The sequence below is a fragment of the Triticum aestivum genome, chromosome 5D (genome assembly GCF_018294505.1).
Source record: "Triticum aestivum cultivar Chinese Spring chromosome 5D, IWGSC CS RefSeq v2.1, whole genome shotgun sequence".
NCBI lineage: Eukaryota > Viridiplantae > Streptophyta > Magnoliopsida > Poales > Poaceae > Triticum > Triticum aestivum.
In genome coordinates this window covers 521,101,101-521,115,560 of record NC_057808.1, presented here as the reverse complement: position 1 = coordinate 521,115,560, position 14,460 = coordinate 521,101,101, and the positions used below count along the sequence as shown (strand labels likewise).

The 14,460-nt window shown below is 46.5% G+C and overlaps 1 protein-coding gene across 1 annotated transcript; it reads right to left on the bottom strand.

Moving 5' to 3' along the window:
• LOC543361 (ADP-ribosylation factor) lies at positions 1-3,214 on the bottom strand. The gene is made up of 7 exons (XM_044543921.1): positions 3,027-3,214; positions 2,485-2,677; positions 1,529-1,599; positions 1,209-1,328; positions 990-1,108; positions 436-517; positions 1-251 (listed from the first exon to the last, which is right to left on the bottom strand). Exons 2-7 carry the CDS (start codon positions 2,630-2,632, stop codon positions 246-248), a joined length of 546 nt encoding a protein of 181 aa, XP_044399856.1. The 5' UTR covers positions 2,633-2,677; positions 3,027-3,214; the 3' UTR covers positions 1-245.
• Positions 3,215-14,460: the final 11,246 nt, after the last annotated feature.

Below are 14,460 nucleotides of genomic sequence, written 5' to 3'. Positions count from 1 at the left end.
AAATTGAACAGGACTCTCTTTAGCTGTTTACTTCAGAAACATCTTAGGGCTCAAAATACAATAAAACAATAGTATGACAGTGAAACCACAGCCGGAGCTGGCTCAGTAACTGTTGATCTCAGGAAAATACACAGTACATACGGGAATAGCATAGCACCATCCCATCCCAACACAATCCCTAGGTACCCGGTGATTCAATCGTCCATCCAAAGCGCTCCTAGCTCCTTCAAAATCTTGACGAAAATTTAGGACTGCAAGGACACGTTCAAAATGGATGGCATTAATGAACCGACAAACAAGTCTATCTTAGATTTTGCAGATGGAGATTGCTCATATTGCCTTTTAGAGAAGGAAGTTTTGCAGATGGAGATTGCTCATATTGCCTTTTAGAGAAGGAAGTTTTGCAGACAACTGAGAAGGGAAGTTTATGCATACCTTGCTGGCAATGTTGCTGGACAGCCAGTCCAGGCCTTCATACAGTCCCTCCCCTGTTGTAGCACAAGTGCTCTGGATGTACCTGCAAGCAACAACAACAACAACAACAATTTATTAAGTTGTCTGCTGTATCTATACCAATATAAAAAGACCCAAAGGGGCAGATCCAATTAATCTCGGCCTTCAAATCATGTCAATCCAACGACCTAGACTGCTTCAATGTCAAGCGCTCAACACGTTTAGCGTGCAGTTAATTTCATGCCAAATATAGTACTAATCACATAATAACACGCAAATAATATCCTACTTAATATCCGCATGCACTTAATATACTACCAAATTAACGTGCATTGCACGTACACATTGACTAGTTACTTAAACAATATGCATTACCAAGCCAAAGGGCAGCAGATCAATTTCATTTTCTTCACACAAATACTGTAAAATTATATGTGTTGGTTGGGGGGAATGAGCCAGTTATAATGACAAGGATGACGGTCATATATATCTTAAAATACAGAAAAGACAAGCAATGGAAGTCTGCGCATGGTTACCAGTGTCGCTGGCGAAGGGAGTGCAGGCCAAGCTTATCAGTGATCTCAGCAGCATTCATGGCATTTGGAAGATCTTGCTTGTTAGCAAACACAAGCAGCACAGCATCACGTAACTCATCCTGCAACCAGTGAACATGTGAACTGTGAGCACTCGAAATCGCCAGGATAAAGTCCAACAAGTAATGCAGATAGGACCCATTGCGTAGAGTAAGAATTTACCTCATTCAGCATCCTGTGGAGCTCATCCCTTGCTTCAACAACACGGTCCCTATCGTTGCTGTCCACAACAAAGATGAGACCCTGTGTGTTCTGGAAGTAATGCCTCCACAGTGGCCTGATCTGTTTTTACAAACATGGTAAACATTATAATCCATTTTACAAAAGATGCGTGACAAATCCAGAGAAGGGAGATACGAGCTCTATATTGTTCCATAGTGTATTACAAATTAGATGTGAGATACTAGTACATCATACATTGCAGGTACTATAAAAACAATTCAGTTCCAACTTTCAAGGTGCATAGTATGTTATTTATGTACCTTGTCCTGACCCCCGACATCCCAGACAGTGAAGCTGATGTTCTTGTACTCCACAGTTTCAACATTGAACCCTGTATTCGGAGGAAAGACAATTCTGAGAAAAACGGAGAGAACATGTGTTGCAGATTAACAAATGTCCAAATCTGACCTATAGTATAATATAATTTGCATGAAAAACGGAGAGAACATGAACAAACGTCCAAATCTGACCTATAGTATAATATAATTTGCATGAAAGAACAAGATGGTCTTGCCTTTTAGCACAATCCATTAAATGCACACGAGGATATTATACTGGCACATAATATCATCCAATGACATATGAAGCAAGCAGTCGATTTACAAAAGGCAATATTAAGTCAACTTCAGTGTACTTTGAGATAGGGTAGGTAGCTGGTTGTAGTGGCTTTAATTACTCACTGGATGCTCCAAAACTGCATGAGCGTTACTATCAATGACTTCCTGTTGGCATCTAGGCATTTGTTTTTTACTATCAATGACTTCCTATTGGCATGTAGGCATTTGTTTAAAGGGAAACTTGACCATACCAAAGTAACTGGAACTTCGCCAAAGGACATCTAGCTCAGGACCGATTTTCTTAAGTTTATATGGTTATAAGAAAGAAATGCAACAACCGGTAAATCTGAGACTTGTCTGTCGTTATGTCAATATATATCTCTATGAACATAAGTGCACTACCCGTGACCTGCACGATGATCCTAATGAACAAAAACTACCTAACCATTTTTTAGATCATCCAACTACCTACCCATTAATAGCTTCATATTGATATTCTAGCAGTTATTTTGCCAAACTTGCGTTTCAAAATAGCACCGGCTGGGATCACATTGCCAAGCACTTGCATGTTCCGCTACAGATTCCCAATATAAGCAACAACTTGGTACGAATGAATAAATAGGCACGCATCACGCGATGCGCGCGGGACCGGTGCTCACCGATGGTGGGGATGGTGGTGACGATCTCCCCGAGCTTGAGCTTGTAGAGGATGGTGGTCTTTCCGGCGGCGTCGAGACCCACCATCAGGATCCGCATCTCCTTCTTGGCGAACAGGCGGCTGAACAGCTTGGTGAACGTGAGCCCCATCTCGTCTCCTCCCGCGTAGGTGCTCTTCCTCCCGGCTCGCCTCTCCTGCAACACAGAATCACGATCCCCGCGCGTCAGACGGCATCCCATTTCGCTAGATCTAAACGCGGCGCGCCAGATCCGGGCCCCAACCGAACGGCCGCGGGATCACCGATCGCCATGCGCCCGGCCCCGCGATCTACGCGCCGGGCACGGGATCCGCATGCGGATCCACCGCGCGCCGAGGAGGCGTCGGCGCGGGAATGGCCATGGATCCCTACGAGATCTACCGAACCGGCGACCCGCACGGCGTGATCCGCCGACAGAACGGACGGATCTCGCGAATGGAGGAGCGCGCCCGCAAAGGGGAGGGAGGGAGGGGGAGAGGGTGGATCCAGGGAGGCGGGTCGGTCACCTGATCGGAGGAATCGCTCGATCCGCGATTGGTTCGCCGGCGCCGGAGCCGGAGAAGGTGGGCGGAAACAGGAGGTCGCGAGAGAGAAGGGGGAGAGAGTGGCCAGGCGTTGGGGCCTGCGGCGTCGTATTTAAGCGACGCGAGGGTGGAGAGCCAGCGCTTGTGTTGTACGGGTCGCGTCGGTTGAACGCGTCTCGCTCTATCGACACCTTTTCCATTGCCCGCAACAATAATTTCCTCACCAGTTCAAAAAAAATAATTCTCGCTCACCTTTTCTTTTCCTACAATATTATTTAGTTAGAATGACAAAAAAAGACAATACTGGCATTCTTTTGCCAAATTAAGATTAAGAAACACCATGTGACATTTTTTTTGTTTTCCTTCAGAAAGACACAAAGTACCGTATATGATATATCTCATAAAACTCTAGGCTCACAGGAAATGCTGACTCCTGGTCCATCGCGACCGGGAACAATGCTTGAGCCCGGTGTCTACCTACTAGGCGAGCCCGTATTAGTTGCTTTGGTTTGGATGTCCCTTCATTGTCGCCACTTCCCAACGTGTTTCGCTTCCTTCGTTCTTGCCTTGGTCTCCTTACTCTCGGGAATAGGGTCTCCTTCCACAAGCGTCACTGGTGAGCACCACCTCCACCAACTCAACCCTCTCATGCAAATGCTATAGGACTTGCCAGGGAGAGCTGTGGGCTGTCTCAATTTCATTAAAATGTGTTTTTTTGGATCAAATTCATGGGCTCCCGCGTCATCATTTTGAATGAAGCGAAAAAACACTTCCAACACTGGCCACTCTCATGCCCGGTTTGGCGCTCTTCCTGATCTGGACCCCAGACTCCCCTGCCTCCTGCATGTGGATGCAACTGCGTCCAGGAATCATCATCCACATCAATCAGCCGCTACAGATTTGTCTCATCTTCCAACTCTATTGAGACGGCGTGGATGAGCTCGTGGCAAATCAGGCATCCCACATGGAGGAGCGCGTGCACCATGGAGGGTTGTCGCCGTGGAGGAGGATGGCGATGCGGAGGACAGGCCGACTAAGAGAGAGGTCAACTGAGCTTGAGATAGATGGGGCGGCCATATGAGATGAGAGAGAGAGATGGTAGAGCTTTGGTGAGATGAGAGATTAAAAGAGAGGACGGTTTGAGAAAGATTGCGAGTGAGACAAGAGCGGGAGGTTGGGACGGAGGTTGAGAGATCGAGATAGAAATGAGAGAGGCTTATGGTGATATGTGGTTGTTGCTTATACATAATTACAAATATTATCTTTGCTGCTATTTATGGTTGTTGCTTATGTATTGGTGCTAAACATTTGAATTGTTGCTATCGAATACACGACAAGCATCACCGTGTTCAAAAATCAATTTCCAGATTTGCATTGGACACATGAAATTGGTACAAGTGTGGGTGTACTTATCATTCACCGCTTAATATCATGGTCACTAATATTGATGATTTTTTGCACCTTAGATTTGCTAAAAACATGGTTGTGCCTTGTGAAATTAGTATGAAAATGGTGTGATGATCAGGACAGCCAGGAGTTGCTTGGTTGAGAAAAACACTTCTTGATGCTTATGATTGGTGATCTTGAACATGAGATGGTAACTGATAACCTTTATTCTTCCCGTGTTATGGTATAATATAGTAACTTTGTTGTTTTTAAGAGATCAATGACTTGTACTAGCATCATTCCACTCGCATCACTACCAAAAAGTCTTAAGATAACATAGTTGATTGGTTCAAATTGTTTAGAAGTCAAAATCCATGTCATCTGTCAAGTTGTCCGGAGTCTTACCGCACATCCCGGATGCATCATAGACGCCCGACTAACCCAATGGAAGACACTATAAGGTTTATATCCAAGCGAGACCATCTGGAATCCACCCTAGGTGTCCGATGGCAGCTTAGGGTGCTGCCCGGACAGTTAAACAAAGCAATGTTTTCATCTGGCATGCCCCCAGCTGTGTCGAACTGCAAGTAGGATGTCTAGACATCTCATAACTGAAACTAGTAGTTTTTTCACTTAGACGAACAATCCGAGATTCATCCCGGATGTCCGGGCATCCTCTGGATTGACCATGTTTCTACCGGGACAACCAGGTGATGCCTCATCTCTCTTCGTTCTTGGTTGTGCTCTTCGAAAGGTAGAGGGCCCGGATATCCCGGTTGCTACTCGGACGTCTAGACCCTTACAGAAAATAGCCAACCGACTCTATTTTTTGGGCACTATATATGCCCCTCTAACACTCTGGTATAGGGTTGACCACTTCATACAAAACACCCCAAGAACATCAAGTGCTCCTTCTCACCCCCCCACACACAGTAGGTCTTAGATCTTGGAGAGATTATTGAGAGTTCTTGAGTGAGATTTCACCAGGTGATAGATCCACTCCCTCTCCCTCTTTTGACCAAAGCAATTTGTGATTTGATCAAGTCTTGATCCCTCCCCCCTTTGGTCTTGTTACTTTGTAAGGTTGGAGACTCCTAGGCGGTAGGAGTTCTTCGGAGATGATCCGATTGTTGTGATGACCCTCGGAAAACTTGTGAAGGTTTGTAGGACACCTCAAGGGCCAAACCAGTGGTTGGGAATTGCATTCATATATCCCATGGAGAATAGGGTGAGTCTTCATGGTGTTTGTGTGCCTTTGTAGTAACACCCATCCCTCCAACGGTGACTACCTTCCCTCCAAGTGAACATCGGGATACATCCTTGTGTCCAGAGTTTCGGTTATCCCTAACCCTAACTCCTTACCTGTGGTTACTTTGTTACCTTGTCATTGCAATTGATATTCATATTGTGTTGTTTAGCTTTTACATATTGTTGTTATCATTGACTCACCTTTGCAATATTTAGGCTCACACTTATATTTCACACTTTATTAAAATTGCTAATAAGTAATTAAAATTTGTAATTGTACATATTCACGCCCCCTCTAGGTCCATCTTAATCTTTTTAATTGGTTTGGATGTTTTCAATTGATCCGAATTAAGTTTTGTTAGAGCTTGCTAGATAGTTAAGAACATTGTTATCAAGAAATGTACACATAAGCTAGGACAAATACCCGGAATTTGGAACATTGTAGTTTGTTGGTATTCATGTAATTAAGAACTACATAATCATGAAACTTTTGTGTGATACCCTCCAAATTATAGGTTTATATCATAGAGGTTAGAGAGCTGGAGTTTATTTGAAGAAGCTTTAGAAGAAGGACAAGGTGACAGAACTTGGTCACAATTTATGTAGCTTGATTAGCCACATGTGAGATGTATGTGCTCCCAAGCTTAGCAAAGTGCGCCTGATCATCTAGTATTATACATAAGCAAATCCTTACAAGAGCCCCTTTAAAGGAATGCGAAGTTACAGTCAAGTTCCTAAAAAACAACACCATCTTTCTTCTGCATCCCTTTGTGGGGTGCCCAAAGCTCATTGTTGCCTCTAAGCCTTCGAAGCAATCTGGTTGAAACATAGTAACTTGTAGAAGCAGCGACATGGACGTTGTTGATGTGGACCGATGGCAGAGATGAGTCCAGTGGAGGAGTTCACACGCAAGGGTGTCATGATCTTCACATCGTAGGATCAAATCAGGGAGGGTAACTAGTTGTGAGCAGTCGGGATAACTAGCTTTAACCCATCATGGTTGGATGAGACTCCTACATTGGGGAAGGCTATCTGAAGCTGCAAGAACTTTGAAATGTTGTCCGCACAATCATAGAATCACAAAGTAGGACAAACTCACATAAAACTTCCAGAACCATAGAGCACTAATTAGGGGGAACCAGAGGCTCCTTCTCACGGATCCGGATGAACTCACAAGAGCAAAGGCGAGAAGAATCTCTCCTGGTCTCGCTGCATAATCTTGTAGCTGAATGGTTTGACAAAAGGTTCTCTAAAATGGTTTGTAACCAGGACAATACCACTTAGATGGCTTCCTTGGGGGACAACAAGCATTCAACTTGGAGAGTCATTGGGAAGCTTCTCGAATTCTCGCGCATCATTGATAACGCGTTCACCTTCCACCAAAATGGTCATGACTTTTGATACACTACTCCAAATGAAAGGACATGTGGTGCCCCCATGTGTGGTTTTGGTAATTGATGACATTCTCTATGGACTAATGGTTGCATTGAGTTATATTTGAAGGATTTGTCCATAGGCATTTCTTGAAGTCCATGTGTTGGTTTCAAGGAGTTTATGTGTTGACCAAGGTGCTATTAAGGAATTATCCAAAGATTGGTCATGTGAGAGTTGAGCTTCTTGCAAGCATGTCTTGAAGAAGAAGATTGTGTGATCATTCATGCTTACCTTCAAGGCATCATCCAAATGAAGAGAGTTGGAAAGGTTCAAGGTTGATCAAGACTAAGTCAAGAGTGAATCAAGTTGATCGATGACGGATGCATCAAACACGGTTCAGTTTTTAATTGCGTGTGCGATGAAGGGCATACGGTTCAGTTCAATTAACTATTTGCGACGAGGAGGAACAAAAGAAACGGGCAGCCAGATGAAGGCGTGTGCGATACACATCATACGGTTCACCCGAATGAACTGTTTGTAATTAGGCAACACAAAAGAAACGGTCAGCCAGATCAAGATGTGTGCGATATACGGCATGCGGTTCACTCGGATGAACTGTTTGCGTTGAGACAAGAGAACAGAAACGGTTCAATATAACAAGATGTGTGTGATACGCGGCAAACAGGTCTGTAATCAGAATGTGTGCGAAGACCGATAATAACACAGACGATTGCTTCTAATAAGACATATGTGATATGCTCTGTCTACACAACATCTATTGGCCATTGGGGGACGGGCGGTCATCTGGATATGCCATAAGGATGCGAAGAGGCATCCTATATCAGTAAGGACTAGTTGTTCCACCAGTAGCTCATGTAAGATAACTCTCAAGTTAAGTGTGCTCAGGCAGGAGCAGCCATCAGATGGATGACTGGATGGGAAGTTGTGTTGATGTTAAATTAACTGATAGGATGGGTCATATCTGCCAAATTAAATGACTGATATGACCCATCCCATGAGTTAATTTAACCTCGAGGTCCTTGTTTTTTATTTTTTTATTTTTAACACATGTTAAAGAAGGTCTGCATTACGTTTCGACAATGTGCGATAAGTGGCATACAGTTGATCCATCCAACCTGTTTGTGATGAAATAAGCCGTGTGTGTTGTGGGCAAATGCTTACTAGTATTCAACCATTTGTGATTGATGAATTCATCACCGGCGGTTCCCTAGTGTGGTACGTGTTCATCTGATCATCATCTACTTCTTGTGCTAGCTCGATGTTCCTTCTATGCTAAGTTTCCATTAATTGATGGCGTTTTATGAACACGCCACCGTTTCCCTCCATTTCCTCACCTGTTTCCCGCCACCCAGCGATATTGCGCATAAACCTAGGCGGCGCGCGATGCACGGAGGTGACAAGCGTAGCCTGTAGCACATCCACCTTTTTCAAGCATGCGAACCCACCAAAACGCCGCCTCTACCATCAACTTCATCGACGAGGAAAACGAGTAGGCGCCACGGCCCGTCGAGGCCGAGGCGCTCCCCGGCAACGCGATGGACGACGCCGTGATGTGTGTCATCGCCAGGGTTGAGCAGACTTTTGGCGCATGGTGCTTGAGCGCCGCGGGTCAAGATAGGCATGTCAGCGCCGACAGGCTGCAGCTTGTTGCACAACATGACCGATGGCGCGCCATAGAGAAAGCTAGGCGCCGATAGGCTGCGGCTCGCAGCACGGCGAGACCGTTGGAGCGCCGCAGAGCGAGAGGCGCGGCGCGCCGCACAACAAGAGCGGATCCATCGGCGCTTGCCTGCTGTCGACACGGCGTCGCAGCTGGGTACACGTCCCGTCAGTACCCCCATTCCTCGCCAGGAGTGGGCAGAGGCCCTCAGCACCATACTTGCACCAGAGGCCGGCCGCGCCGTACTTGCATCGGACGCCCGCCGCGCCGTTCGCATGGGTGGCGTCGTTCGCCTTGTCTGCGGCCCGCTGGATGCCAACGCATTGGTCCATAGGTTCAACCGCCTCCTTGGCCCAGGTGTCCACCTGGGCGCAGTAGAGGAACATGGTCGTCGCATCCTCGAGCTGGTGATCTCCGATGAAATAGCTAACTTGGAGCTCGAGATCGCGCTCCAGATGTACCGCGAGCGTGTCGACCGCTTGGACGAATGCATGCACGAGTTCAGGCAGAGCCAAGAGCTGCCGTAGGCAAGGGCTGCTGGTCATGGTCTCATGGACGCGTTTTATTTTGTTGAGTCGTTTTGACGTGGATAGCTATGTATTCACAGCAATCATAGTATTGCTCTGTTTATTCCTCTGTTTCAATGTGTGTACTCTGTTTTCCGTTCTTATATATTCTGTTTCAATGTGTGTATATACGCTTTCCATTCTGTATATGTGGATGATAACAGTAGATTCAAATTAGTATAAAAACAGATAGAAAATGGAATTCATAATATATATATATTCATTGTTCATTAGTTCATCACAGAATATATATATAATATCATCACATATACGTGATGATACTTAACTACTAAGTACAATGCATAAAATTGAAACCGAACAATACTAAAACTAATAATCCCTCCCGGGGCCAGTATTCCGGTAGCCCCTCGCCAGCAGCTCCCTGGTGCGCGACATCTTCCCAGTGCGGAGGCAGTACTCCGCCTCCTCCGCCTCGCAGTGCTTGACGTACCGATCTGCCTCTTGATGGCGGACGCGCGCGAACGATCTTGCCATTTCGTTGGGCGACCACCGGAGCTTCTCGTCGGTGGCATGCTGGAGCTTATTGGCCCACCTCCACGCAGCGATGAGGCGCCCAGCGCCTATGACCTTCCTCGCAAAGTATGAGTCTTCGTACACCTCCTCGGCACGACGACGCGCCCGCCCCCAAAGCTCCGCCGCCTCCTTTTCCAGGCGGCATCACGGGCTTCACAGGCCGCCTGGTACCTGGCTTCCTCCTCTGCCATCTCCTTCTTGAACGGCACTTGCCTGGCTTTCTCAGCCGGCGGCAGCGACTTCCACAGACAAAGATTGTACTGGCCCCAAAACCAATCCAAAGTTGGGGGGTCCGGCGCAACCTCGTCCGGCGGCGCGTAGGGGTCCTCGTCGTTGCTATTCGAGTGAGCGTCCTCGGGGGGCGGCGACTCCTCGTCGGCGTGTGGGTAGACCGGCGGCACCATGGCAGAGATTTGAGAGAGAGAGAGGGGGGGGAAGGATGTAGATGAGAATGCAGGCGATACGACGTGAGCAAGGTAGTATTTATTGGCGGCCGGAATCTAGATCGACGGGGACAATACACACGTCGGTCGCCGGAATTTACGAGTACTATAGTTTGAATTACACACGATTCCCGCAGCAAAATCCGTGTGTGAACATAATAGCTGACGGTTTCCAATACAGAACCGTGTCTGATTAATGATCCCCGCCACTCACCTACCAAACCTCGAGCCGCGAGATAGAGTGCCAATCGTGTGGGGGCCGGTTGTCTTGCCAGATCTTTACATCGTCTAATGAATTTTTAACTCACACACGGAGGGGGGAAATGTAGTTCAAATTTGAATTACGGTCATTAAATGGCTAGAAAATCACTTAAATGTCTTTAAAAGGTCAAATGACCCCTAGAATTTTCTAAAATTTCACATTACAGTTGTAGTAGTGCACGTTAAACGTAGAAAAAAATTAAAGGCCGTAAGAGGAAGCTATCTCCGTTCGTCGTCAAACATGCATTATTCCCTCTCGGAACCACGAGCCTTCTAGTGAGTTGCTCCGGTTTGTGAGGGTGTGTGTCCAAACTTTCGTCAAACATGCCAATTTTTTATCACATCATCTTGGTGGCATGACATTACATCAACCAAGGTTTCATGTTTTTCTGATCTTTTTTTAATTTTTTGGAATTAAAATGCCATGTCACTCCATGCATACATATGCATGTGTCCATGTCGTGAGACAAATATATTTGAAAATTCCTTCTAATTTACTGCACATGGAATTAACTCTCACACAAGTACACAATATGATTTTTCAAACCGTTATGGTTAGCCGTTGCATGCAGATGTAGTTCAAATTTGAATTACAGTCATTAAATGGCTAGAAAATCACTTAAATGTCTTTAAAAGGTCAAATGACCCTTAGAATTTTCCAAAGTTTCACATTATAGTTGTAGTAGTGCATGTTAAATGTAAAAAAAATTGAAGGCCGTAAGAGGAAGCTATCTCCCGTTCGTCATCAAACATGCATTGTTCCCTCTCGGAACCACGAGCCTTCTAGTGAGTTGCTCCGGTTTGTGAGGTGTGTGTGTCCAAACTTTCGTCAAACATGCCAATTTTTTTACCACATCATCTTTGTGGCATGACATTACATCAACCAAGGTTTCATGTGTTTCACGAAACGCTTCGTGAAGGCCTGTACAATGGCCGCGTCCCCCCGAGCGCCGCTGCCTGCGCCGAGAGCGCGGCCGCCTACGCTGAGAGTGCCGCCTCATCCGCTTCCACCGAGAGGGCGTCTGCGGCAGCCGACAGGGCAGCTGCAGCAGCCGAGACGGCTGCAGCTGCTGCTGCGACGGCGGCTGAGAGCTCGAGCTGCCGTCCGTGCCGCCGATGTCGCTCTGGCCCGGGTTGAGGCCATCCACGCTAAGATCGAGGATGCACACGCCAAAATATTCCAGGCCACCTCGGACTCCAGCATGCAACCCACGTCGGAAAAGGCGGCGGTGGCCATGGAGCACCTGCTTCCTCATGAGGTCGTCGAGCGGGAGCTGAGATGCAGGAGGCGGCGGAGATCGAGGAGTGCCGGGAGGAGGAGTTGCACTTGGACGAGGTCGAGGTAGAGAAGAGTCTGTCCGTCGAGGAATCGGCGGTGGAGTACCAACGCGAGCTCTGGCGCAGCCACTACTACGAGTACTACAACCTGGAGGGCGGCGCCGAGGACGAGGACGAGGACGCGGTCGACTTCAGCAGCGAGGACGCGGAGTCCAGCAACGGCGGCATGTCGCCAGGACAAGTCATCGATGTCTTATCTCACACCGGCGATGCATAGGCCGGCGCGGCGGCAGATTTGTTAAAATTATGCGTACTTAGGCTTTACTTTTAATGTTGGTCTTTTGTTAGAGCAATGTTTGGGTCAACTGGCTCTGTTTAATTACTAAAATTGCTCGATTCAGTAAGTGTGGTCTGTCTGCTGTACGCTCTTTTGTGTGCCCAAATTAGCAAGCGATGTTAAATTATGCAATGACGTACCCGGGAAAATTTCCACCAAAATTTTAATTATCAAACTCATCCCATGCGCGTAAAGTAGAAGAATCGTTTGCGATGCACACAATCGTTCAAAGTGAATGGTCCGGTGGCACCGCGCGCAAAGTTTCCCTCCACATTTCCAAAATTTTGGCATACCGCCAAAATATCTACCCCCGCCCCCCTTCCCACCCCCTTTTCTCCCCGACCACAAGTCACATTTCCCCTGTTTCCTCCTTCCTTCTTAAGCTATAGCCGCTTCCTCGCTCTCGGCGTCTCGCATCCTACCGCCGGGGTAGCGATGGTCTTCTTCAAAGACCTCTCCAGCAGTTCCTCCTCCGGCGACGACTCCTTCACCACCCGGGTATGCCTCTCTTCTCTCTCTCTCGGGCTATGACTTGGAATGAAGGATTTTTACCCGGCGGTCAATTTGAGACATTTCTTCCTCTTGTAGCTCCCTAGGACCATCAGTGGCAACGAATGGAGCGGGGTGGCTGAAGATCTATCTGCTCGTTGTCACCATCAATCTCCATGCGTGAAGCTGGTTGCGTTTGAATCTGTGGACAGTGGGAGGAAGTTTCTGGCATGTGCAGAGAAGGTTAGACCCTCTTTCATTGTTACAAATAATTTGTTAGATGTGATTCAGACACTGTCACGGTCCCAACCCATTCATACCACACCTTCAACCAAACGCATCCTAAGACAGTGTCACAGTTTGTACCTATTATCTTAAATTGTTGCCATCTCATCAGCGGTGCCATTAGAAAATTATTTGGCACCGCTTCAGCAGTTTGTGCAGCCAACTTTGGTCCACACATCCGAGCAGCCAAGTAGTAAAATACTAAACCTTTATGGCACGAAGGAACTGGGCATCGGAGCAACTACGTGCTCCGGAGTCCGGGTCCCTGATTTTTTTCCGCTGCATCGGCTTGCCAGTGCAGGGCACTGGTGCGAGATGTAGCAACAGTTGTCTTTACCCCAGTTTTGGCATACATAGTGGACGGCCTTAGTGTTATTAGTTCTATGTTACTAAATTTGTGCATGTACACACCTGTTAGTATCAATTTGCTGTCATCCAAACACTGCGCTATGCTGTTGCAGTTATATTTACCTTCCTCATAAAATGTTCAATTTGTTATTTATTGTACATGAGAAAGAACTTTAGCATTGTTGTAGTTAATTATAGCTTCTGATGTTCCAGAATTTGGTTGTTGTCTCAGTAGCAATTAATTCATTTGCATATTGATCTTTTTGAGAAGATATGTCCTAATTAACATGTTTCTTCAGTTTTTCAAAATAAGCATTGGTGATTTCCTATGTTGCTATAAACCCATTCCCCTACAATTGTTACTGATCTAGTTTTAAATATTATAGGAGGAACGGAAGTGTTCTTACTTGGAGTGAGTTGATGAAGAGTGGCCACAGTCTTAGAAGATGTGCCCAGCGAAGCTCTGGAGCATGTATGAGGAAGAGAACAGACGTAGGCTTAGAGAAACTGTTGTCAACGCTGAAGAATATTTGAAGATTCGGGATAAAAAGTGGAAGGTGGAGAATGAGCTCAGATTTTTTAAATCAGACTTTGCTAAGATGGTGTTGGCGAAGGAGGAGACACTTTCCCAGTTGGCCCGTGCAAAACAGGTTCTTACTGAACTGAAAGCAGAGGTGGATAAGACGAGCCTGGATGATCTCGATTAGGGAAATGAATATATAATTCTAATATTGTTCTTATGAAGTTGAACTAGCTATATGTTGTACTGTGCTGTTTTCATTTAGCTATTGTACTGTGATGTTATAATATATTTATGTGCCTGATATGAAATTGGCAAACAGTTGTTCGATATGAAATGTGAATTTGCGTAATACTGGAATTATTAATTGTAAAATAATAAACCTGCTAAATGTGTCATGCACTACAGGAAACAGCTACTTTGCCGTCTGCCATGGCGGACGGCAAAGGCTTGAAAGGCGGACGGCAAAGACCTTTGCCGTCAGCCGCGGACGGCAAAAGGCTCCGGCAAAGAAGGCTACGGTAAACAGCTGCTTTGCCGTCTGCTTCCTGGCGGCGGACGGCTAAGGCTCTTTGCCGTCTGCGGCGGACGGCAAAGAGGGCGGACGGCAATAATTGCGCTGTCAGTCCGTTAAGTGGCTAACGGCAGACCTTTGCCGTCCGCCGC